The sequence below is a fragment of the Chiroxiphia lanceolata genome, chromosome 3 (genome assembly GCF_009829145.1).
Source record: "Chiroxiphia lanceolata isolate bChiLan1 chromosome 3, bChiLan1.pri, whole genome shotgun sequence".
Lineage (NCBI taxonomy): Eukaryota > Metazoa > Chordata > Aves > Passeriformes > Pipridae > Chiroxiphia > Chiroxiphia lanceolata.
Genome location: NC_045639.1, coordinates 44,685,469 through 44,712,752, shown reverse-complemented (window position 1 = coordinate 44,712,752; position 27,284 = coordinate 44,685,469). Strand labels below are relative to the sequence as shown.

At 39.6% G+C, this 27,284-nt stretch overlaps 1 protein-coding gene across 1 annotated transcript; it reads left to right on the top strand.

Annotated features, from left to right (window-relative positions):
* The first annotated feature begins 139 nt into the window (after nt 1-139).
* LOC116785112 (centromere protein J-like) lies at nt 140-27,073 on the top strand. Its single transcript, XM_032684346.1, is given in 18 exon segments — nt 140-233; nt 2,345-2,440; nt 3,484-3,616; nt 5,347-5,455; nt 6,324-7,731; nt 8,893-9,013; nt 12,700-12,865; nt 15,157-15,372; nt 16,614-16,760; nt 20,729-20,884; nt 21,692-21,806; nt 22,231-22,329; nt 22,598-22,752; nt 23,596-23,688; nt 24,526-24,666; nt 25,372-25,456; nt 25,825-25,945; nt 26,648-27,073. Coding segments are annotated over 18 exon segments (3,645 nt in total). The 3' UTR covers nt 26,838-27,073.
* Nucleotides 27,074-27,284: the final 211 nt, after the last annotated feature.

Here is a 27,284-nt window from a genome sequence, read left to right as displayed (position 1 = left end):
TCCTGGGACACATTCTCACCTAGTAGCCTCCATGCCGCCCCTTCCATGCTTTCCAGCTACTTTCATTCCTGTCCAGCTCCCATCAGGAAATTCTTGCCAAGCTGAGAGCCCAGAATTCTTACAGACCTCTCTCTTGGCAATGCACTCTGCTTGGCAAAGCAGATCCGCCGTATTCATGCCAAATGAGAGCAGTTCAGAAATCTCAGGAGAACATGTGCAGCTTTCAGATTCAGGTGGGTAAAAAGTGCTGGAAATCTAAACCTAAGTCTATTGTGCAACTCCTCTGAATTTTTCCCCATACTAGTGATTGTTACTGGTTTTATTTAAGTTTGGGAAAGGTGCTTTGTTTTTATTGTGGCTTGTTATAAAAGCTTTTAAAGCATTTAAACTTGACTTTTTTTAGTTTTTGAATCACAGTCGTCCTATCTCTCACACTGAATGAAATTGGACCTTGTGGATATAAATGGAATTACACTGGAAAAACTAAGTTATATGAAGTAGGGAATATGTTGTATTCAGGGGGAGGCACATAAGAAGTAGGATGTGGATTTAGCTTCCAAAGGTGTGAGAATGTGCTTCTTAGCTAAGAAGGCCTGGTCTTTTTTAACAATTTTGATGTTTCTCACACTGATATGGAATCACATGGTTCAGAGTTAAAACAATGTTATGTTTCTACTTGGCATCTTCTCTTTGTTACACTTTGCCAGCCTTGTCTTCTGTGGAAAGATACCAAAGGGTTAGAAAGAATAAAAGAACAATTTGCAAGAAATCAAAAACTGATTTCAAAATGGGGGGAAGAGGAACAAAAAGAAGTTAGAGTAGAACAACCTAAAACGGAAGAGAATGTAAATTAGACAGGTCTCATGAATTCATTTGAACTTCTATAACAACACCTGACTGTGATGCTGTGAGACAGTCCCATAGTAAAACTGAAATTTTAATTTCATATTTTCCAAGACAGCTCAGGACAAGTACTCTCATGGATAGAGTCTTGTGCCTGAAACTATTATTTTATTGCTGGGTTAAACTGAATGTGGATCAATTGCCCAGTGAAGTTTATCACAGAGATTCAGAAATACTTCTGCCAGTACAAATGAGGAGACTGAAGGGGTGGTCTATGGATGGATGAATCACAGAATCACAGAACCACAGAATAGTTAGGGTTGGAAGGGACCTCTGGAGATCATCTAGTTCAGCTCACCTGCCAAGGTAGGATCACCTAGGGCAGGTTACACAGAAATGTGTCCAGGTGGGTTTTGAATGTCTCCAGAGAGGGAGTCTCCACAGCCTCCCTTGGCAGCCTGTTCCAGTGCTCTGCCACCCTCAGTGTAAAGACGTGTTGAGGTGGAACTTCTCGTGTTTATGTCCCTTACTCCCTGTCCTGTTGCTTGGCACCACTGAAAAGTCTGGCATCATCCTCTTGATACTTACCTTTCAGATATATTCAGATCCTTTCAGTCTTCTCTAAATTAAACAGATCCAGCTCTTGCAGTCTCTCCTCATAAGAAAGATGTTCCAGACCCCTAATCATCTTTGTGGCCTTCTGCTGGACCCTCTCCAGTAGCTCCTTGTCTTTCTTAAACTGAGATGACCAGAATTGTACACAATACTCCAGATGTGGCCTCACAAGGGCTGAATAGAAGGGAAGGATCATCTCCATCAACCTGTTGGCCAGACTTCCTGACGTGCCTCAGGATTCCATTGGCACTCCTGTCCCCAGGGGCACACTGCCGGCTCATGGTCAGCTTGTCATCCACCAATACTCCCAGGTCCCTTCAGAGCTGCTCTCTAGGTGGTCAACCCCCAGCCTCAACTGATTCTGGGATTATTCCTCCCCAGGTGCAATATCCTACACTTGCCTTTGTTGAACTTAATTGGGTTTCTATTTGCCCAACTCTCCAGCCTATTAAGGTCCCCTGAATGGCAGCATGGCCTTCAGGTGTATCAGTCACTCCCCCCCAGTTTCACATCATCAGTAGAGTTGCTTAGAGTGCATTCTATCCCTTCCTCCAGGTTGTTGATAAACAAGTTGAATAAGACTGGACAGCAGGAATATATTAGGACAGTGGGAGGTATGACTGCTTTTTTTTAAAGCAATGCTGTCTTCGACCTGCCTCGTGTGTAAAACTAAGGCTTGAAGGTGCAGAGGCCTTAGTACATCAGGGTAACTTCCCACTGGAAGCTGGTCAGTGCAGTTGTCTTTGAGATATTCTTCAGTTGAATATGTGCTTGAGGACTAGGCTGAGCTGACACTTTCCCAACTGTTGTGATGAGTCTGGGTTTTTATTGCTGGATACATAAGCATATCAATAGTTTGTATAACACTTTACATTCTTATTTAAAGGTATAAACACTGAGCCACTGCTTCAGTCTACAGAGAGTCCCACAAAAAACCTTTCCAGACAAGATGCTCAAGAAGAGAACAGAAAAGAAAAGAAAGGTGAATTAAACAGCTACTTGGACACATTGTTCTTGCCTTGCACTGGGAAGCACAGAAAATTACAGAGCTTAGGCACCTCTCCTTATTAAAGCATTCTGGAGACAGCACAGCCCCATACCTAAGACCGTGGGAAGGAACACGTGGGTTCTGCATCCTTGCTGCTGTCAACGTATTGTGTCACTTCTGACCCCTCTGCCATATTCTGATGCAAGACAGGCAAGCAAGTAGCAGAAACTGCACTGCTTGTCTGCCGTTAGACTGGAGATGTTTGGTGTATAGCTGAAAAAGTCTGAGGGATGAATATAAAACTTTTGTATTCATGCTGTTGGACCAGAAATTCCTTTCAGCATGTTGCAAAGGTAGCACTGGTTGTATTTATATGATGAAGTGAGCTATATAGTTCCTGCCTACAGCAACAGTGCATAGTATGAATGAGCAAATAGAGGCTTTCTGCTCCAGTTGTCAGTCCTAGCTTGACCTGAAGGAGAAACTCAACACTAGGTGACACTCAGAAAAAAAATTAATTGAAGTGGAAACCGGCTGCTTGTGGTGAACATACCCAGTAAGCTTCAATAGGAAGATGCACAAATCTGCACTTTTGTGAAGTAGAATAGAAAATGCCTGGTTAGAAAGTCTCTTGTACAAATACTGATTGTTAAACTGTTTAATGAACTGGTTTGCAAGTCACATAATTATAGATACATAAATAATTCAGTACTGTCTAGCAGTGCCTACACTGCCACGTTCTGCGGTGAACACATTAAGCAAGAATTACAAATCTCTAGAGATAAGGAGCACAAAGCATACTATTTGTCCTTTCCATGTTTCCAGCACTAGACTTGAGGATGAGAAGCCTCTTTTTTTCACAGATTGCATCCTTCCACCTACATAATTCAATTGTATTCTGTAAAATATTTTCAAAAATTAAAACCTTGCCTATGTTCCTGAAAATACAAATATTTCTAATTATTTTATGATATTTATTTTTCGTTTATTCATTCTGTAAAGACTTTGTTTACGCTGACCTTTTTCCTGCTGCTTAGATAGCAGTCAATTAAAAGAAGGTTTCTCTGAAGCTTTTTCTGCTGCCAAAGAAGAACAAAGAGAACAACTAAAGGAGGAGATTTCTCCATCTCTCTTTGGCGTAGAGGCAAAGACTGGAAGCATAGAAGACAGGTGAGAAATGACCTTAGTCAGTCTATCAAGCTACAAAAACATATTTTCCTTGATTGTATATGTAATGTATGTGTAATATTTACAACATGATGGTTCTTTCTCTGCTTGAGAGTGGCAGGTATGCATGGGCAGAAACTGGACAGGTCTACGACCTGTCAGTTGATCTACTTCTATGTAATAGAATGTTGGTCTAACCAACTTAAATGAGCTAGTTTTGTAAGTATGATCTTCAAAGGATAGAAGTAAGGCAAAAGTTGGCAGGGAGAGATAACATCCTCTGATGTACCATTACTTCTGCAGTAGCCATCATTATGTGATGGTAGCTCATTCATTCTTGTCCTTCCTCTGCCTCTTCAGCTGTACTGAGACCATTTTTTATATGCCTGTATAGTTAATGAGTCAGCGAAGTAATCCTTGTTAAAATTATCTGTACAGAGGAGAAATGTAACATTTAACTTGGATCAGTTTTCTGATCTGGTACATCACTGCATTGCAAAAGGAACTGTACTAGGACACTGAGGGGGTACTCACAATGAGGCAAAAAGGGGTAGATTGGCATTGGTGATGGAAGAAATGCTTGTAGAGTTGTTACCTTTCCTTGACTGATGCAGATAGGAGCAGCAGGTCTTTGGCACACTGAAGCTTGATCAAGCATAAAAGAGAAGAGGACAACTTCTAGGAAAGCACAGATGGAGAGTAATTGTCATGAGTGTGTTTACCTGTGGGAATTGGACAGAGAAGAAAGACAAGAACCTCCACATCAGAAGACCAGGAAGAGGTGGCAGGACCGTAAGCACATCTGGACAAACGGGCCTGTCCACATATGCCTTTTTGGATCAGCAATGAGCTTCTGAAGTCTGTCTCCCACCCACCCCTACTTGTTGTGTTTTGGTTCACATCGTGTCGTTGGTATGAACTGAATGAAACTAAAGCACAGAATTTACTCCATCTGAATGTACTCCAGTTCTTTGTGACATTTTTGCTATGGTAACAGGCTGTAGTTGGTTTGAAGCAAACTTCCCTGAAATGAGTATTGTCTAATGTTGAGTCATCTTCAGCAACAGTTTTGGTCTACGGTGCATGATAACAGATAGAGAGAGACCGACAAATGAAAAGATTATCCATGGTACAGTGGTGTTAGGCAGAGGTGGGGTATAGAAAGAAAAGTGATGTGCTGCATAACCAGCAGAAAACCCAGAATATTTTAATATTCAGCAGAAATTATTAGTAAGTGACTAAAGTTAGGCTCAAGCCCATTTCCAATTTCATACTTTCATATATGCTGTATTACGTTTCATTTTGAGTCAGCCTTCATTTTGGCCCTCTACAATGTTACAGATATTATTTTTTCTACTCTATCACCCTTCACCATTTAATTCAAACCACTCTATCAGAAAGATAGTGAGTTCTTTCTGACTGTCATTAGCTCTAGTCTGGAGAAATGACTGAAATATTTTTCTTTTTAACTATTGTCTATTTTTAAGGAAAGACTGATACCAGACCAAAAAATGTTGCTTGCTAAAAGTATAATTAATGTTTAGGCTAGACAGGCTGTTTTAAACTGAGACTTAGATTCACACAATAGTGAGATTTTACTAACATTCTTCACAGTTTAATAAAATCGAAGAGAACATTTACAGTTCTAAACTCCATATCAGCTGCAGAAGAATTATCAAAAGAAAACTAATTGGAGAACCTTACAAATAAGTACCTTCTTGTTACTTACCTAGGCCAGTCACATCAGCAATTGGCATTAGACAGAAGACTTCTGAAAAATTTGTTGAAGAGCAACTTAAAGCAGACAATCATCTCAGAGAGAAACAGCTCAAGGAGCAACAGGTATTGTTGCCGTTGGTTCATTCACTTAGATTTTGACAAATTCTCATGGCCTTTGGTATTGTGTGGGTTCTGTTTTGGTGTGGTAGCACATTTTTCCACTATTCTTTCACGTGATATTGGAAGACTTTTCCCCAAAGTAAAAAAACCCTGTATTACTCTGTCACAATCCTATTCCCCTACTGTTTCTCACTGGATTCCTCTCTTTCCCCATATTTTCTGGGTCATAGTTCATGCCTGAGTCTCAAGATACTTAGCTAAATTAGACAACAAAGTTGATTCTGTTATTTTTTTCTATAATAAATGGTCTCTTATGTGCTACTAATGTCAGAATGAGGGTATTTCCAAATAGAGCTTTTGTACCAGGGACAAGTTCAGTAACACCATTCTGCTTTTTGCTGTGCGTGAGGTTTGAGATGAGGTTATTCCTGACACCTCTAGGTGTCAGACTCAGCATTTTGTTAGGTTTGGTGAGTTGGAAGATGCACATCTCAGGAATGCAGAATTTTCTTTATGTCTCCCTGGCAAAAATATCTCAAACTGATGCATTTATATATTTCTGTGTCACTTGAACTTCCTTTGAAAATGAAAAAAGGCCGAACTTTTATCATCTTCTATCATGTAGCCATTTAGCACCATCTTAACCCTTTTACTCTACTACTGAATGAATGGAGGCATCACATAGCGACTGCTTCTAAAAGTTCTCATGCCTTCCCCATAGTCTCAGGGCTATTTCTTATGTGCTCAGTTACCCACAGCCAGTGTCTTTAAGACTTCTGATATCTCAGCTTTTTCAATTATGGTGAATATCTTCCTTTCTGGAGAATGATTCTCAGACTGTGATTCTCAGGATTTAATTTTTTTTTTCCAGAGCAAGGCAAAAATAACATCTCTAAAGATTTTTCTGAAACGGAGAGAAGTTATGGCAAGGTTCAAAAAAATTAAACAGAAGACTCTAAAACAAGACAACAAGCATTCCAGAAGAGCTGGGTTGAATCGCTGGGGTAATTTCTTCCAGTCTGGCCAAGTGAACACAGGTATACTGCAGCCGGGGGAATGCCCTCAGTTAAATCTGCAAGTCAGTAACTCTGTACAGATGGATACCCATGAAAAAAAAGCAGACTGTGCTTTAGCTGAGTGGGAGATAAAGACTGACTGTGAAGCAAAAGTAGTTGAGCAAAGTGCAGAAGAAAAAGAAGTCATTGGGAGAGACGAAGACTCAAAGGAAAATCCTGTTGACTCATTACAGAGAAGATGGCCTGAAATCCTGCAACCATGTCCTGAAACAATGACAGGCATGAACCTACAAGTGGGTGAGGAAAGAGAAACTCATCATATGGATTCTCTAGGACAAACAGGCAGAACTGATGGAAGACCTTTGGAGAGTACCCTGACAAAGAACCTAGGTAGGGTGGATCAGCCTGTGAAGGGTCATATCATAGATGGAGCAAAAACACCCTTGGAATTCCTGCAAAGGCATTATCCACTCCAGGATTTAGAAACAAATTGCATCAAGGAGGCAGAGTGCAGTGGAGGCCCCGCATTCATGTGGGGTCAGAAGTGGGTTCAGGTATGCCCACAGGAACTTGTTTTGGGGAGCCAGAACTCAGAAAGTGAAAGACAAATCCATACTGGGTTTAAGACGGTCAATGACAAGATAATAAAAATTTCATGTAACCCACCTGAGGCTGTGGAGAAGGGAGGGTCGTCCTCAGCTTTGCAGCAAAGGAAAGGAACAGTTGCCTCGACGTGGCAAGTTGCGTCTTTATCCTGGGAGTCAAACTGCTCATCTCGCAACAGTGACGATAATCCCAAATCTCACCATGTTCAACATCCCTCCCAGCATGTGACTCAGACAGTAGATCACACTGACAGACATTTTGATCTCTCTGATGGTCACTATGCTAGTGATGAGTCCAGTGGAACAGAAAAAATGTCTGCTAAAATGTACAGCAGATCACCACCAAGAAAACAAGGTATTCAAGCAATCTCAGGACAGCAAGATCTCTCCTGCAGCACAAGCAGCAGTGATTCTAGTACTGGGACTGTCTGTCTGAAAGGGAGCAAGGCTCGCTCTTCTCTTCAGGAGTCCCTGTTTCATCTTACAAGACTGAAAAGAAGAGAGCACAAGCCTGAATCAAAGAATGAGAATAGGGACAGTGGTGTTAAAAGCCTACATCTGCCATCCTCGAGAGTGGCTCATGAGATTCCTATTTTCAAGATTAAAGAAATCCCTGAAGTGGAGGAACTACAGAAAAAACTGTTTACGGACACATTAGGTAAAAGCTACCCAAGTTTTTATTTACATTTATTTTTCATTGGGGAAGAAAATTTCTCTTGGATTTATGATTCATTCTGCCTGTGCTCCCTTGATATATGCCCTCCTTTGTTAGTATTTCTCAGACCTAAACTGGAATTAAAAAAAAGAGAAAAGGGAGGAGATAAGTCTGCAAGCCCTTTGCTTTGCTTAGCTCTTCATCATCACTAGTAATTTTTCCTAAGTCTGTTGTTTAAGGTGTACTTTCAGATAAAGACTTTTGATCTCATGAGATGGGTGAAAGGTTCGGTGAGTCCTTGAAGTCATTGCTAGAATTCTCTGTGGCGCTTAGGTATGACTCCTTGACACTGAGATGTTCACATTCTTTATTTAATTTCCTCAGAGAAAACAATACATGATTTTTAAAAAAGTAGGCAAAATAATTTCTCAAATTTGCAGTTTTGCTCCTAAGATACGGAGAGCCTCGCATTGGTGGCAAATTATGATTTCCTAAGAACTTCTTCACTCAGTTTGTCCTGAATGTGTCCCTAGTTCTTTGGTCAACCAATATTTCTCGCTTTTTGGCCCAGTGATCTTACTTCTGGCAACGAAATTGCAACATGTTTAAGCAGGATTTAGTCCTTTTATTAAACAGTTTCTTGACTTTTCTCTTAATTTCCACTGAAGGAGTTCCCCCACATTGACTACTCATCCCAAACCCATTAGCTGTCTCTTTGTGTAGGATCAGTCAAAATCAGTTGTCCTGTCCTGAGTAATTGCCAGGGCAGAAATATTCATTTCTCATGGTTCTCAATTGCTCTGTCAGAATTTAGTAAGCACGCTCTACTCTGTGTCAGGCTGATGTCAAAAGAGGGTTCCTGAGGCCTCTTTGAAGGTTACATTCAAACTAAAGTTGAACTATCATTGGCATTCACATTCCTGAGAAGGAGTTCAGCTACTGACACTAATATATCCCAAATCTGTTTCACTTTCTTGATTTGTAGGGCTTGAGTTGCACTACTAAGAGATATGCTGGGAATGGATTACTTGCGTAATTAAGCAAAGATACATTAATTCTTTTTGATAGATTAAGCAATAAAACTTACCACACTTATGCAGTCTGTGGTTTTAAATACACAGAGAGGGTTCATAAATATTCACAAAGTTTTGTGTACTAACATAGATGTCTTTACAGAAGAAACCCAGAACATCCTTAGCAGAGGATTAGGAACTGGTAATAACAGTGGAACCCTTTCACTGACTGTGGTGAATGAAAATGATGAGAAAACAATGCATTTTCACAGGTAAATCTCTATACACTAGCAACTGATTTGTATGTGCAGTGAGGCAAATATTTCTTTTACAATCCTTAAAATCAAGCTGCTAAATTCTTACTTATCAGTTGGCTTCAAGGGCATCTGTATTGTTTCAGAACTGAAACACTTATTTAACTGTCTAGATTCATAATAAAGCACCTAACTGAAGGAGACCAGCTCTGAAATTACTGGTGCTGTTTGGGTCTTAAAGCTGAATAACGCCAAATGCTTTTCATAAGCTGCTGAATATCTTCAGATTACAGTGAAATCAGTAAGAACTCAAGATAATTTTTGAATGCTGAAAAGGTTTTAGTTTGTAGTTTGGTTCGGTATTCGTTTACTTCTTCAGAGAAGAAAAACAAGTTCTTGCCACATAATCCCAGCAATAAATAATTTTTAAACTATGAGGTTTGCAATGCCAATGCCTCTAATAAAAATTGAGCTTACTTACAATCAAATCAAATCCATATTTTTAATGTGATGAAATCTGTTAGAAATTACTAGATACTATCTACTGTAAACACAGAAAAGATTCTTTTCGTCTTTGCATTTCAAGCCTAGTTCTTAACTCATATGAAATTAGCATAATTTATTGATTTGAATTTTTTAACAAAGTAAGAAATTATTTTTCACATCTTCTTGTCCATTCCTCCTAATTTCAGACACCATGGGATAAGTGCAAAAGGAGATAGAATTACATTTATCAATATGTATAATTTCCTCCTATAGCTGTCTTTAGCAAAACACTTTCAATGTCTTAAAAAAAATGTTTTCATTAAAGATCCTTCTTGCTTGTGACCTTGCAAACATATTGGAAGATGATATCTGGCTGACTGTGATAGGTGTTCTGGTTGTGAATATTTGCGGGATTTAGCATTTCATAAAACTGTTAAGGAAACTAAGTGCTGCTTTTACTTTTACCAGTGTAAATTTTGACTCTGGAGTGATGTACTGGTGCAGAATTACTGCAGTACCAGACTCTGCCAGCACTGCATTCTCTGCCTGCTGACAGTGCTGACTTACAGGTGAAATTACTTTGATTTTCTCACAATAATGCAGGTTTTTAAAAGAGTTTTCCATGGATTTATGCATGTCATTAGCCGTAGTAGCCCCTAGCATTTCCACACAAATGGTTATCCAAAAATGTCAGGCTAGTACAACATTTACATCTTTTCCTTTTTTTTTTTTTAATTTAAGAGGGAAAACTAATTGCAAAAGGCAGCTTATCCTCCCTGGCTATGTTGGCCCTGTGGTGATTTATGCAATCCCAAAATCTGCTTTGTATTTTTAAATTAGTAAACCTATTAGGAATCAGTTCCCTATTAGGAACACAAGATGACTGCCACATTGATAGCAGTTGACTTGTGCTGCGTTGACAACTTGTGCTCACTGGAAGCAACGAAAATCTTTTTGAGAGCAGCATGACATGCCTGAACCTGCCCGATCTATCTGTTCTTTTGTTTTCAAATACTTTGTTTTCAGACCTTTTCAGGCAGAAATAACATAAGCAAGAGAGTAAAAACAGTTGGGATATGGCATGTTGTGTGTATCTGGTGTCTATTGGAGCCTGGACAGCATTCAAGGCATCAGCCTGTGGGGTCCACCCCTGCAGCAACAGCTGCTGATGGCATTTGGCATCAGCCAGACTATTCAGTGATGGTTATTTTTTGTTCCTTCAACAAGGACAGCTTATTTGCCATTTTTAATGCATAATTTTCTTGTAGAATGGAATCAGGATGCTTTCTGGACTAACAGCAGTAGCCAATATGATTGGTTTATTTTTTCCCACCTGCTTTTGACTGAAAAACTTTTTCTTGGAAAAAAAGGCTTTCGCTTAATGTGTTTTTGCCTCACAGACAGCTTGCTGCGATGTGCCTCATGCAGAGGTGTGCCTGGGATGAAAGCAAGAATTTGAGTTTGCATAAAGTGTTTAGCCTATTTTCTATCTGTGTTCTGCACCAAACTCCTATTTACAATTTATAATTGGGGTATGAACTGTTTGTCAGAAGCTCCAAAGAAGTATTTTGAGTGCTCCTGGTGTTATTGGTTATTACATTACCTCAGGTCAGGATCTGTTTTCTAGCCTTGACTTAAACTGTACTGTACAGTCTTCAGAGGAAAATGTTACACACATATCTTGCTTTTCTCCTAGTACATTGTATTTCAGAGTTACTGGTCTGGATATGGAACAGTGGTAGGCTGGACATAATCACACAGGGGCTCTATTTGCTAATTTAATTGGATTAATTTGAGGGGAATTAATACTTGTATTGACTATTGATGAGGCTTTCTTTAGCATGCCTTTAACTAGAATATTAGTCAGGCTTATTTAGAATAGAAAACAACAAAAAAATTAGGTAATGCATTATAAAGAGCAGTAGGATATGGGGAGTTGTTTTTTCTCTTAGTATCTTTGAGAACTTTTGTATTTTGCTCCTGAGGTGTTAAACTCCATTAATGAGAGAAAAACACGAGGTCATGGCTGCCTCCTTAACTTGCGTTGCTTTTCAAGTACTAGTGATGGACAGATGGTGGCTGTAGGTCATGAAGTGAGCTGGGAGCTCACTTTATTTGTTAGCAGGAAGATAACAAATAAGTTACAGAATCACAGAATATGCTGAATTGGAAGGGACTCGCAAGGATCATTAAGTCCAACCCTTAGCCCTGCACAGGAACATCCCCGAGAGTCACACCATGTGCCTGAGAATATCATCCAAATTCTTCTTGACCTCTGTCAGGCTTGGTGCTGTGACCACTTCCCTGGAGAGCCTGTTCCAGTGCCCAGTCACCCTCTGGGTGATGAACCTTTTCCTAATATCCAATCTAAACCTCATCTGACACAACTTCAGACCATTCCCTTGGGTCCTGTCACTGGTCACTACAGAGATCAGTGTCTGCCCCTCCTCTTCCCCTCATGAGGAAGTTGTAGGCTGCAATGAGGTCTCCCCTCAGTTTCCTCTTCTCCAGGCTGAACAGACCAAGTGACCTCATATTAAAAATGAACTAAGCAGTTAGATCAGTCATATAAATAAACTCTGTTTGAGGATATGTAAAGATTTGTACTCTCCCCTCTTGTTGAGCTTTTAAGTGCACTTCCAGATCACTCATGCCTTGAGACAGTAAGTTCAAAGGCAAAATCTCTTCTGGGTGCTGAACTCCCACATTTAACTCTTGGAGTGTATTTACCTGTGGAAAGTGAAGTACCTTATCCCCTTTCATTCAGGTCCATGGCTAATCTGATTTGTAGTAATGACTGGGCTGCTGGAAATAAAGCTTAGTCCCCAGCCTTGCATGATGCAGTGCTTCACAGATGCAATGACAGGGAACAAGCTGTGCCTTCTGCAGGTCTTCCTTAATTTAGCAATCTGTCTGAATAGAAAATGTGTTTAAAAGCCTCTAAGTTCATGGTCATTATGTTGTCAAAAATTTCAATTAGAATTGTTTCCAGCTGCTAAATTGAATAAATTTTATAGCTGAATGCATGCATGAGTGTTCCCAGTGAGGAAGTACCTTCGACAAGTGCTGATAACTTCTTGCCACTTCCAGCAGTACCAGCCTATAAGGGACATGCCCAAGCCCTCCAAAAATCATGCCCGAAGAAGGTATGTCTAATAACAGTCCTTCATTACAGTCTTGTATGCCAACTTCATACTCTTTGTTTATCTTCTGAACAGAACACGGATAGACCAGCCCAAGACTGTCAGGAGCCAGGAGCTGACTCACACCTTGGAACACAATAGAGATCAAACTCACCCACTGCAGAGAGAAAAAGTTGCTCAGAGCAAGTTCAGAAGAACAACTAGAGTGACTGAAGAAAATGTGAAATCAGAAGAAATACAAGTAAGCTGTCTTCTGTAGAGTAAATACGCAATTTATATCAATTAGTATCCTTGCATTCAGACATCTTATGGTTGTACCTGAATCCTTCCATTTGCCCCACATGGCAAATTATTCATGCCATGTCTTGAGGACGGTTGTGTGTACAGTGAGGATTTTTGATGTTAATAGGATTTTTTTTTGGTTTGTATTTTAAACGTACATTCCTTTTTCTTTATATAAGAAAAAAAATAGGTTGTGCCTTCCGTTTCTTAAGAAAGGTTGGGAGGTTCACATGTTCCTTATACTTCCTCGTGCTGATTTGCCCAGCTGAGCTGACTCTTGAAAAATTTCCAACTCCTGCCATAGTGGGCTTTGCATCTTGCTGATATTAGGACCAATTGTGCCAAGTGCAATAGAGTTAATGGCCATCATTCTCTATTCTCATCCCTGAGGTGAGTGTTAATTTTTTTCCTTAAACTATCCTGATCTTCGGCTTTGAGGTATTTTTATGATATCTAGCTCTATGTCTAACAGTCTAACCTGCCTAATAACATCCCTGAATCATTTATTACAGTTTCTTCTAAGTTCCTTTAGGGGATTCTATCTGTTTGAATCCTTTGTTTCAGCCTTCCCAGTGATAAAGTCATCTCCAATTATCTGTGGTCATTCTCCCTATTAAAACCAGCTAGACATAATATGACTTAAGGGGCAATTTTCTAGGAGAGTCACTGATAAAGAGAGAAAAAAATCGTGAGCTATGTGAAACAAATAAAGGAGTTGGGGCAGCTAAAAGCTATATTTTTATAGGAGAGAACAGTAGGCTGTGGTAATGCTCAGAAATGTCTGGAACAATGTTCTGCTGCAAAAGGATGTCTAAACCAAACTGATATATTTGACAGCAAACTGACAATTTCAATTATTTTCTTAACCAGAAATGTTTCAGAACACTCTCAGGCACATGGTGTGACTCTTGGGGATGGTCCTGTTCAGGGCTAAGGGTTGGACTCGATGATCTTTGTGGGCCTCTTTCAATTCAGCATATTCCGTGATTCTGTGAACAATTAAAACTGGCAAGATAGTACTTTGTTCAAACTTTCTGTATCTTCTTTATTTTTCATTTGTACATTTTTTAGATACTTATTTATGTACTATACACATAGTTAATGTTTTCTCTGCTTATGTTCCACATTTCTCTAGAAGTAACATTTACAACAGGAGAGGTTTCAGTGAGGTTATTTTAGTATTTTGAATAAAAATATTTTGAATGTCCTCTCTGCGAAATATTTTTAAAATAACAACTTTCTTTCCACTCGGGATTTAAAAAAAAATGGTAGCATTTCTGCCAGGGAATAACTGTGTTTCCTGACTAGGTCTAGCCCTAGAGATGAAGTCTGATAGAATTGTTTTAATCTTTTTTGCTGACCTGATAACATGAGTGTAGGTTCAAAAGTTTAATTTTCCACAAAACAAACTCCAAACACATTCTGAGTCACTTATCTGTGTGATTCTCAAGTTTTGAGTCTGCTGCTTCTTGGAAATGGCTGATGGATGTGCCAAATTCAGAGCAGGCAGTTCACACAAAGAAAGAATGGTGACTAGGAAGTAATGGGCAGACACACAAGTGCAAGGGAAGTAGGAAAGGGTTGCATATGAAAATTGGTTGACTGCAGGGCAAACTGCAAATTTCTATTTTGCCTCCGCCAATATTCCATTTGCAATACCCAGCACGAGTGCCCTTAAGGAAGAGGACTCAGCGTTTGCATCAGCATGGGCAAGGGAAGAAAGGACAAGGGAAAATTAATGGAGATGGATTTATATAGAAAAGTCCTCTCCAAATTTCATTACTTTCATTTTCAACTCTCTTGAAAATTGTCTTTGCAATCCTCTGCTGTTTGTAAGAAGCATTTTAACTATTCTTTGTCACCACATGAAGATCTGAACTGACATTTTTGTTATTAAAATATATCTTGTATTCTAGCCTTTTTTAAAAGGCATTTATGTTTAATGATGATTGTTTGCATGATTAGTTTGCATTTCCTGTTTTTTTTTCACACAGCACACAGACTTAGCTCTCTTTGTAACAATATAGGAGTTCAGAGGGCGGTGGGATTTTTTACTATTTTGGGGGGGGTTGTTTGTTTATTGGCTTTTATGAAATAATTTCAAATATATTCTTCTTTTTATTGCAGACCTTTATAGTGTAGACCTTTAAGCAGAACAAAAGACTCCATGCTTCTTTCTGGATGTGTAAGGCAGGCATGCCTAGTTCAGACCAGGCAATGAGATGGAACACTTTTTTTTTTTACTGATAGATACTAAAACAGCAGATTGCCGGACTGCAGAAGGAGTTCAAGAGAAGTGAGTCCTGCTGGCGTTCTGCCTACAGCAAGCTGAGAGACCAGGTTGAGTTGCTGACCAGGCAGAACATGGAGCTTCGAGATGAGCTCAGAATTTCAGAACATCAAAGATGGAAAGCAGAAAAAAATCCAAAAGCTGTGAACTTTTTGGACAGAAAATCAGAGACCCCGGTATTGGAAGATATTATCTGCTTAATACTGTCTGAAAAAGAAAAATTCAGGAGTAGTTTTATTTTGGAGCTGTCATGTGTGAATACTGCTCCTCCATTCTTCCCATGCTTAGCCTGAAGGGGGAAAGTCAGTTCTATAGTAAGGCATGTTAAAATATACGCTTTGTAAATACACTCTTTGAAATTTTTTAATTCAGTATCCCCCTTGTTTAGCATACTTGTAGGGTTACTTGTTACCTTACTATATAACTGAATAACTTCTTGTAAGGGAGTTAAAGGAAGTTAAAGTTGCCCACTTCTTACACAGCAGACAGCAAGTCTTGGTGAAATTAAATGGTTCAGACTAGAATTCAAAAGACAGAAATTTGGTTTAAGTGGGTAATTTAATTTCCTTGTGTATTCAAGGGAGACAAATTCATGCTTTGATGGATCACTCATCCTATGTGTGTCAAGGCAACTAAAACAAATAATTACCTTCTAGGTGGTACAGTCTGGTGAGATGAATCTTACTCTTCCACAGAATGGCTGAACCTAGAAGAAAATAAAATTGAGCTATTTACTGCTAAGCATTTCCCTAATTTTCAAATCTAATTTCTAGTAATGTACCTTCAAAAGATGTTAGAACCACCAATTAACCTGTCCTTTGCTTTATGGAGTGAACAAGTTTTGGGCTCTCTTTTTATCTGATTTTAATGTACTTGTTAATGAGATTTTTCACCTAACACTATTAAGACACATTGAAAATGTCATTTGAAGTGATATTTCACTTTATTTTTAATTTTCCCAAACATACCTGCTCATATGACTCATCCTTTCATAGATTTTGAAGGTCAGAAAAAAAATCAGTCACAGGTACAGAATGAAAATATATAAAAAATTCCAATAAAAGCAAGGATAAGAAAAAGCTAATTGATTTCTTTTGTAGGCCAGATTTCTGTTTTATTTCTATTGCTTTTGTGTATTTGGTGATGTAGGGCTTCTGCTCAAGCCACTGAATATTTTTGTTGTGTGAGAATAACATTAGGATGCTGTCTATTAAGATGCTAGGATGGCATCTACAAAGATTTTTTCTGATACTGGAGAGTTTTGGTCCCTAACAGAACATCATGTGGAATTTCATTAATTGTGTTTAAATATCATAATTTTTCTTACAGCAGAAAGCCAGATGGCTTTGAATGTTGTTTTATTCAACTAGCTGTGCCTTGAACTTAAAATTATATATTTTTAAAAATTCTCCACTAGGTTGCAGAAGCTATTCTGCAAGGGACAGCATCTTCATCCAAACAGGAAGAAAGTTCATGGAGAGATAATCGCAAAAGCCTCAGCACCTCTCACATGGGGCTGAAAACATGTTTACAAAGACACTTAATTAGAGATGTGAGTAGCAAAGTATGCATTCCTATTCCTAGCAGTCACTTTTCCACAGTTTCAAATATGTATTTAAGAGAATATTCTTTGGAATCCAAATTTCTGCAAATGGAAGGGTGTATAAGCATGTTCACATTTTCTTGCAGTCAGGTTGTGCTCTCATTCTACATAACTTTTTTTGCAGTTTTTCTTCTGATTTTGCAGTAGGATAAACACTTTTTTTCCTTTTCTAGAGAAAACTGAATTGCCTGTTGTTTTCAGCTATACTGTGACTTCTTAGCACCTACTACTTTACAAACTAGTTTTATGAGTAATCTCTGTACCTTGCCTCAGCAGACCATAAATCTAGTATTTTGACATTCAAGGCTTTACTTGCCAATATGTACTAGTGACCTCCCTGTTAATGTCAGTGGGAAAATCACTTAGCTTTTTACAAGTTATGACAAGTTAACTCAGTATGTCAAATGAGATGCTTGTTTCTGGTTGGTATATTCATGACTGCTTCTCCACAGCCAGCTTTCCATATTTCTTACACATCATTGTTTAGAATATAGATATTTAAATATCTCATCATGCTTTTCTTTCTCTTGGCTTTGTATTTCTTGCTTCTATAATAAGCACCTTGATTATTACAAAGCTCCTTTCTTAATTTTGCTCACATTTAGTTGAAATCTGTGCTTTATTCAAGTGAACAGTCACTCTGAAATTCTTCCTATCTACTGAAAATTTCCACTGGCTAAAGTAAAACTTAAATTGGCCAGCACACCCTGCACTCTGCCTGTCTAGGAACTAAAATAAAATGTAAAAGATGTCAGGTGAGAAGGGAGGCAACTATTCCACTGTAGTGAGCATGATAGCATGTGTTTTGGAAGTCACTAGACAGCAACTCTAGTGAATTCTATATGGTGCCAGACATGAAAAGAGACAATGGTAAGAATAACTTTAAACTGAATATGCTTAAAAGAGCAGAATCAGTCATGTGTAAAACAGTAGCTTCAAAGAGGATACCTGCCTTCAAGACTGTATTTCTAAGCAGCATGTGTTGTTCATGAGTCAGAAAATAGAGGGTTTAGCTGCAAGAAATTGTTCTACGTGTTCTACACTGATGTCTACAGGTGGAATCTCTCCATTCCTCTGTGCTACAGTGGACAGAATTACTAGTTAAACAAATAATATTCAATATACCATCTGCAGTTAGAGTAGCCAGTAAAGTCAAAAAACTATCTTTGATAGCTTACCCTGGAAATTTTCAAAGCATGAAGGAGTTTGTTTCATCTGAACATCTCAAGCATTCTTGCAAAGTGAGTTAGAAACAGAAACATTTATTCTACATAGAGATTCCCTAAGATCCAGTGAGTTCGTTTTCCTCCTGTGGCACACAGCCACATACAATAAAATTATGGCTTCAGCAACAGTTTTGAGAAGGGGGAAGTTGAGGACAGCAGACTTTTGGGCTCGCTGTTATCTGAGCTTTTACCATCTAGCCAGCACTGGATCCAATCCAACTGGAATCCAGCACAACCATGAGCTAGACTGGTAGGCATAGGGCCCAGATGTCCTGAGTGAACTCTAAAATGTTTGACAGAGACACATGCTCTTTATCTGATCTGATGGCACAAAAAGGCTTTAGAGTGAATAGGGTGGCTGTTAATTACTTGAATCTAGAATTTAAGGCTCAGGTAAATGGAAGATTAAACAGAAGGCCAGAATCTGTGTCATAGAGATAGATCTGAATGTGGTGACTCACTTGTGTTTTCTTTGTATTTGAGTTCTTTTGATGGCAGGTGGATGCTTTTCCTCACAGATCCTGTAAATCCGGACAATTCTGAATTTTGGATAGATATGAAACAAATTATCATACTATTTCTGCCCAGGACTGAGAAACTGTGCATAGGAACATATAAAAGTGAATGGGAACATATCAAAGTGAATGAGATAACCTTGAGCAACAGAAGGGGGCTCAGGCATTGGAACAGACTGAACAGGGAAGTGGTGGAATCACCATCCTTGGCACTGTTCAAAAAACGTGTGTACTTTGGGACACAGTTTAGTGGCAGATTTGACAGTGCTGGGTTATTGGTTGGAACTGATGGTCTAAGAGTCTTTTCCAACCTAAGCAATTCTATGGTTCTAGGATTTGGAGAAGATATGCGTGCATATCTTCTCCACAGAAACAGTGGGTTTCTGTGGCTGGATTTTGGTAACGGGGGGAGAGGGGGAAGGGTACAGGAGTGGCTTGTGTTAGAAGCTGCTAGAAGCTTCTCCTCTCCTGTGGAGCCAATGCCAGCTGGTTCCAGGACAGGCTTCCTGCCGCTGGCCAAAGCCAAGCCAGTCAGGAGTGATAGTAATGCCTCTGTGGTAACATATTTAAGAACAGAAAGGTATTGTGTGGGAAGAATTCCAGCCAGGGAAGATCAGAGTGAGAACATGTGAACAACAAAGTAGACACCAAGGTCAGTGCAGAAGGAGGGGGAGGAAGTGCTCCAGGTGCCAGAGCTGAGGCCCCTGCAGCCCGTGGTGAAGACCATGCTGGAGCAGGTGGATATCCAAAGGAGATTGTGACCCCGTGGGAGGTCCAAGATGGAGCAGGGTACTGGTGGGGACCTGCAACCTGTGGAGAGAGGAGCCCACAGTGGAGCAGTTTTTCACTTGGCAGGACTTGTGGCCCCTATGGGGGACCCATGCTGGTACAGCTCATTCTTGAAGGACTGCACTCCACGAAGGAGTGACCCACGGGACAGCAGTTTGGGAAGAACTGTTACCCGAGGGATGGACTCATGCTGGAGAGGTCCATTAAGGACTGTCTCCTGTGAGAGGGACCCCATGGGAGTAGGGGGAGGACTCCTCTCCCTGAGCAGAGGTAGAAACAACAACTGACTGTAACCCCCATTCCCTGTTCCCCTACACTGCTGGTGGGGAGGAGGGAGAACATGGAAGGAAGGAGGGGTGGGGGGAAGGTGTTTTTAAGATTATTTTATTTCTCACTCTTTTGCTTTTATCCTGTTAGGAATAAATTTAAGTACTATCCACACTTTGAGTCTGCTTTGCCTGTGAAGGTGATCAGTCACTGACCTCTCCCAGCTCATGAATCCTTCACTGGATTTTTTTGTCTCCTCTGTCCAGCTGCAGAGGGAGAGTGAGAAAGTCTTTAGTGCACACCTGGCATCCAGCATAACATATTTAATTTAAAGCTTGCTTGGACTAGAGAGTTTCATCAGCTGTAACCAAGAAGGCAAAATAACAATTACTGTCTGACTTATTTCTGTCAAAGCTAATAGAATTCAAGGATATGTACCAAAACAATTAGGGAGCAAGTCTGAATAATGTTAAAGACAGATTTTTTGAAGATGGGGGGACGGAAGACAGGTTTGACTTCTCAGCTGATCCCAGCAGTTTCAGCGGAAATCTTTCTCAGATTTCTCCTCATTTCCAACTTCATTTTATACTATTTCTTTAGGTTTAGGTGGAGTTTGAGTGAATCTAGTCATAGGTCCTCAACTGGGTAGTTGTCCTTGGCCTCTGTCTTCCTTGGTAGACAGATATATCATGGTCGAAGTATCACCATGTTCCGTTTCCTGCAGGATGTTTGTGAAGGGAGGCCACAGTGCCTTCACATCACTCCCCTCTCCATTGCATTCTCTATACCATGTGTTTATCAGTGTTTGGGGAACCTTTGTGGGGCATCGTGACCACCATCCAGTAAGCAGCAGCTGGTTCTCCTCTGTAATTCTGATTCTCCTTTAATTTTTAACCCTATCCATTATTCCATAGTGCAAAGCAAAATAAGACCCCAAGACAAAGTTGTGTATAAAACGTGTGTGTGTGTGTGTTTGTGTGTGTTTGTGTGTGTTTGTATGTGTCTCTGTGGGCATGCCCACATACACAAACAAATATTTTCCTGAAGTTTTAACTGCTTAGTGATGCACCTGTTGTATTGCTATTTGAAGACGTCCATATTGACTTAATAAAAATGTATTCAAACATTTTAGGGAACAGATAGTTCTGTGCAAGGAGCTCATCCTTTGAGATCAGTGACAAAAGAACATCAAGAAAAGAAACCATCTAACTGCTCCATTGATAGAAGCACACCAACTGGCAGGAGAACACTTAATCAGGGAAAACTGACACCTTTAGAACCAGAAAAAGTAAGTCAATAGCAAGGTCTATTTAAACTGCCTTTATTTGCTTTTTATAGAATTGTTCAGAAGCTGTATCAAGACCCTGATCCCCACACAACTGCTGCTTGGTCTTCTTTCCCTGAAACTGAAAGGTTTTTTGTCAGAAATTATCTTAGAGACTGTTCATACATTCAGCTATTCAGATACCTGCAGGCCAGAGTGTGGGTGAATGCTTTGAAACCTGCCCCTCTTGCCTCAAAAAAAAATCAGAGTTGATCACATGCACCAAGCATTGGGGCATTGTATGGGCCAGTGGCTCCCAGGAAGGCCAGGGGCTTGGACCATCAGGAGCAGTTCATGGAGTCCAGCAGGGCAGTGCCCATCCCACAGATGCAGACAGGAAGGAGGGCAGGCTGGGGATGGAAGTGTGGGTTAGACCAAAATCCCAATTGTCAAAGCCTGTAGTGATGAGACAGGTCTGGGGTCATGATAGGAATTCATCCTGTGGGTCAGGACTGGAATTTGGATCAATGAGGTGCATGACCAGGTACAGACAACTGCAATGCAAACCAACATGGACCAAATGAAGTGAAGCTTCCAAGCGATGGGAAGCAGTGGGCAGGGTGGTGGGCATGGCCTTGTCTGACACTTCTTCCAGTTCTTCCATCTTCCTTTCTCCACAGTAGTCTGAACTAAGGTTAGACCCATGCACAATACCCAAACACAGACAACTAAACTCCTAGGAAGGGGAAGTGCACTCTGGCCATGTCAGTGACAACTCCCATCTTACAGTGAAGCATGACTGTAGGCCAGGCCCTCTCCATTTTTCTTCAGGTTGTACATCAGCCCTTGCCTACTGGAGGAAAAACAGATAGTAGAAAATCACCTGGAGCTGTCTCACATGTAACTGGTCTTTTCAAGGAGCCTAACTCATCTTCCTGTATGAAAGGTAAGATATGTGGAAACTTTCTGCCTGCTTAAAATGGTCTGCAAATGACTTGGAGACACTGGTCTTTAACTCTTGACTTGCAGAGGATGTTATCACTAAAACACTCCTATTATTCTTAGAAGAATTATCAAATTTGTATTTTACAAGAGGGGGAGAGCAGACTGTGCTCTCACCTGCTTACTTACTGACTTTGTCGTCCTGGAAGTTTAAAGGCAGGAGAATGGATGTGGGCTGCACTTCATTTTGGTCCAGGAAAAAGCACCTTTGGAAGGATGGAAGGATGTTAGCAAACATTATCAGTGTAAGAAGCAATGTGTTGCCAGACTCTGAGACATCTTTAAAAAACCTGAGATAGGTATGGAAATGTGATTCAGCAATTTGCATATGCTTTCAGTGACCCCTTTTACTTTGCTTTTTCTTACAGGCATGCCTTTGCCAATTTCAGATAGCTCAGAAGACATGTCCCTCTCACATAACCATGGCAATGACACTTGCAGCTTTGTACCCTGCAATAACAACGAAGAAAGAGAGGTATTTCACCATGTAACTCTATAAAATAGAATTTCAGTTAGTCTGTGGTCTTAGTTTTCATATACGGCATGCTAACTTCCATTCAGTTAGGAACAATACTCTCCTGGTTTTATTTTCTTTCATCTACTCATGATATAAGTATAGTCTTTAAAACAATATTGTAATGGCTTTCAAATAATAGATTAGATTTCTTTATCAATATGGTCCTGCACAACTGTTGAATATTAATAGATTTATGTTGTTAGTTACCATTTTAATTTTGTCTCTGGAAGAATAAACTCTTAAAAAGACAGAAAAGCTGCTAAAACCTCAGAATAAAGTGGCTTTAGTGACCACACATAGGAGAAGTGGCATAACTGCAGATGGCAACAAAGTATTTACAGACAGTTGTGCTTTTCTGGATGCTGAAGCAAAGGTTTGAGCTACTTATGATTCTGGCTCTTACATGATCAGCAACTGTCTTCTTTCTGTTTGTGAACAGAAATAAAACACACTAAGAAAAGGAAAACACTCCATTCCCACTTTCTAGGCTATGCAGTGGACAGAGCATTAGGGATGTATCTGACAACTTTGAGCATGGTGTTTATAGCCATTTACTGAAGCGTATCATTGCCCTGTGGGGAGCAGTACTCCCTATTCCTTTGGATCCTGTAATTCAAAATTTCACCACATCTTCAAAAGTAATTAACATCATCTAGTAGCTGCCCTGGATGCTATGTGCCAGATGTCGATTAACTTAAGGCTCCTTTATGCTGCCAGACTGCAAAGAGCACTCATGGCAATGGTAAATTGGAATTGCAACATCTGGAATAGCCCTTAGTTACATAGATAGCATTACCTAAGAGCTAAAGGCCACGTAATTTGTTTTGGAAGAGTGGCTCTAGCTTATACAGGTACCTTTCTTTGTAAATCAGTAAGTCAATACTCAGAGATAGTTCTCCTCTCTGTTCTTGTGTTTATTTTCTCCATTTTGTACAGTGTAATTTTGCCAGAATGCACTCTTGTCACTTCATTTTTGGACTTCCTTTTTGCTACCTTTAGCTGTGCAAACTGAAGACAATTTGAGTTAATGTGCAAAATTTCTAGTTACAACTAAAACATAAAAATTTATTGCAAAGGCAATACCTAAAAGAAGGGCATCTTTCCTCTACATGTGTGAAAGTAAATATGGGGTTCGCACTGTTGATTAAAATTAATGAAAATATTTTTAAAACATTTATGTTTGCATAACACTGACTGTGATGTTTTCATAACATAGCCTCCAAAATTATCTAGAAGGTCAATGTTGCATCAAGAAAGAAGAAAGAGTGAGGAAGAGGTGCAGGAAAAAATAGAGTATCATGATGGAAAGGTAAGAGAAAATAGGATTTTTTGGGTTTTTTTTTGGTTGGGAGGCATTCCCTTTTTGTGGATATTCTGATTGTTGGAACTAAATGGCAAACTATAGTGCATCTTCTGGTTGTCTTCTTTTTTGGACTTCAAATGAATTATATTGTGGGATTTGCTATATGGTGAACAGAACCAGCTGCCACAGTAATACCAGGGAAATTGATTAACCAGAGGCTGTGCTAGGTATGAAGTCTTCTCTGACCAGGGTTTCTAGAAGAGCACACTGATGGCATTATTGTCTGCTGTTAAGAAGTTTTGAGCAATTTTTCAGCTTTCTGCATGCAGCCACAATTAATTCTGTAGTACTGAATGTCCATACAGGATTATTTGGAAAACAATGATTGTTAACCTATCACGTCAGCACTCTGTGTTAATACATCAGTTAAATCATTTTGGCTCACATAATCCAGAAGCAGGGTCTCTCAAGTCACCTGTGTGGAAGATGCACAAGCATATATGAAATGAATCCAGAAAATAATTCACTGAAGTTGGTCAAGGAAAAACCTGACTGGCATCCGTATTGCCACAGGGCTGTGTACCTTACCTCCCTTAACAGAAAAACAAGGCGATAGGGTGAGAATTTCGGATATGTGACGCAAGTAAGTTCATCTTGTGAAAAGAAAATTTCTTTTGGCTCCTTTATACACAAACTGAAAAAAAAAATAAGGCCTGTTCTGCAGTGATAACTTCTGAAATACAAAGGCATAGAATGACTTACTTCAAGCTCCAGTTTAATTGGAAGGCAATGCAATGCTGCTCATTTCCTTTGACTTCAATTAGATGCTTTATGTGTTTGAAGGTAGAAGAGGTGCTTACAGATGGACGTCGAATCCTCACTTTCCGCAATGGTACTAAAAAAGAGATTAGTGTTGATAAAAGAACAACAACAATTAGCTTTTCCAATGGAGATGTAAAGAAGATCATGCCAGATCAGAGAGTGGTGTGTAATTTTTTTTTCTTTATGGAAAATAAAATGATTAATTGATTTTCCAACGAGGTCCTATTATTAATTATTATTAATTTTCCAATTAATTGATCTATTAATACTGAGAGAAGTTGATAAGGAAGGGTGTTGGTTTAACAACCCTGAGCAGTGAAACTTCTTCATCTACAAGGACAAAAGTGGAAAGGCACGAAGGTAACAGTAAAAGAAGGACAAAATATGTGGTTGGCCAAGCAGGAGACTGAACAAGGCAAGGGGCAGAAGCAGCCAAGTGAAGCAAGGACTTGTTTTTATTCATTTGTAGAGTAGCTAATTCCTCTTGGCATTATATAAATATAAGTAGTTAATAATTATGTGAGCTAGAGTGGAAATAAGTGAAGCCTTGGTAGCAGTAGGGCTATTTTAAATTAATAGTTCATGGATGAGATCCAAAGCAAAGAGATGGGAGGATGACTTTCATGTACGCACTCTTCTGTATGCTACAGAGATGAAAATAGTGTCATTTAGACACAGTCATGAGGAGGAGAGTGAATGAGAGGAAGGAACAGCAGTGTGAACATAGCTACTTTTATGGATGGTAGATGCAGAAAATGACCTTGAAATGACTTTTTAAAGATGGCTTATTTTTAAGCACATTGTTATGGTTGAATCTGCTTATGCAAACATTGTGAACGTACTGCTAACACTTCACTCTCCTTCCAGATTTATTATTATGCAGATGCACAGACAACCCACACTGCTTATCCAGATGGCCTGAAGGTACTGCAGTTCCCTAATAATCAGATAGGTATGCAAGAGCTCATAAGCGTGAACGGTATGTGCAGATTTATTTCTATTATGAAAGTGTGGTCTGCATTCTGACTCCAAGAGATTAAGTATTTTCTTGCCATTTAACATTGTCTTTGCATTTCACTTCCAGTATATTCCATCACTTCACTGCTCAGTTTCCCTCCTACAAAGCAAGTATAATAATGGAATATAAATGTAACTCTTCTAATTTTGATTATCTGATTATGTGATTCTTTAACTTCTTTAGCTGTACTCTGCATATAATTTCCATCCTCACTATGATGTCCAAAAAAAATCCTGACCTAGCTGTGTGTAAAGAAACATGAAAGAATACTAGATAGACTTCTTATATCTTCTTTTCCACAGAAAAACATTATCCCGATGGCACACAAGAAATTGTGTTCCCAGATCGCACAGTGAAGTGCCTCTATAGTGATGGACTGAAGGAAACTTTTTTCCCAGATGGCACAGTAGTAAAAGTAGAAAAGTAAGTCTTGTATAAACGACAGGAACCAGGCATTGGACACACGTACAATGATATTGACATTTAGAACTGTGGCTGGGTTTCGCATAGCTTGGAAATTTCTAGATGAAGGGAGAAAGGATTTTTAAGATAGCAAGGGTTTTGCTACAATGTAGCACTGAAAACTGTTCACTTCCACCTTGAGTGATAGATGATCATTTGTTACTGGCAAAGTGACTGTGAAATATTCCTCAGTTGGTTCCTTGTAACTTTACACTGGCCAGAGTTGCTGGGAGATCACCAGTTGTCTTTGTTAAAAATGTGGGTGCTAAAAGACTCAGGGTGAGGGCTCCTGAGCTGTATTCTTACCCATTTGGCTCCCTTTCTAATCTCAGGCAAGGCATTTCATGTATTGTCTCTCTATTCCTCCATGCAAAATGAGAAAAACATTTGTGCCTCTTCTGGGCTTCGAAAGGTTCCTGTTGCAAAATAGATTTTCTGCCTGCAAAAAGCCTTGAGATCCCTCCATGAAGTTATGTAAAACACAGATCTCCATTAGCTATTATACTGTGTATTGAAATCTTTTTGAGAGAAGATCTCTAATGCCATCCCGTGTTAATTCTGACATTATTTTCTGCTTTCACTGAGTCACATTAGACAGCTCAGTGAGAGAGGTTAATAAAGACAGTGCCTTCTCATCACTGCATTCATTGCTATTTCTTTCAGGAATGGAGATAAAATAGTGATATTCAGTAATGGCCAGAAGGAGATTCACACTGCACAATTCAAGAGGCGGGAGTACCCAGATGGCACTGTGAAAACCGTGTACTGCAACGGCAGACGGGAAACCAAGTACTCCACTGGACGAGTTCAAATCAAAGATGAGGAGGGTAATCTCATCCTAGATAAGAAGTAATTCCTCCCCGCAAAGGGCTGCACTGTATGTATGTAGCTCAACCCATGTTCTTGGCAGGTCAGAGCTGTTAGCAAGATTTAACTTGTGAAAAGGACTGGATGGATCTGTAAGGCTGAAAATTACTTTGGCTGAGTGACTGGCTTAGCTTGAAATAACCTTACCTGAATGTAATGTCTCTTGAGTGAGACTTGAATGAGATGCGGTCATGTGCTCTTTGTGTATGCAACACTAGAATAAATGCCCACAGTACTTCTCATTGAAGTGTTTATTTTATGGTACTGATCACAATTTCCCTTGTTTTTCTGCTACTTAGTTGTGAAAGTGACTACAATTCTGGACCATGGCATAAGAGCCTCAAGTATACAGTTCTGTGCTGCCCTACGCTGACTAGAGCAGATTGCTCAAAGCCCAATCCAACCTGGTCTTGAACACTTCCAGGGAAGTGAA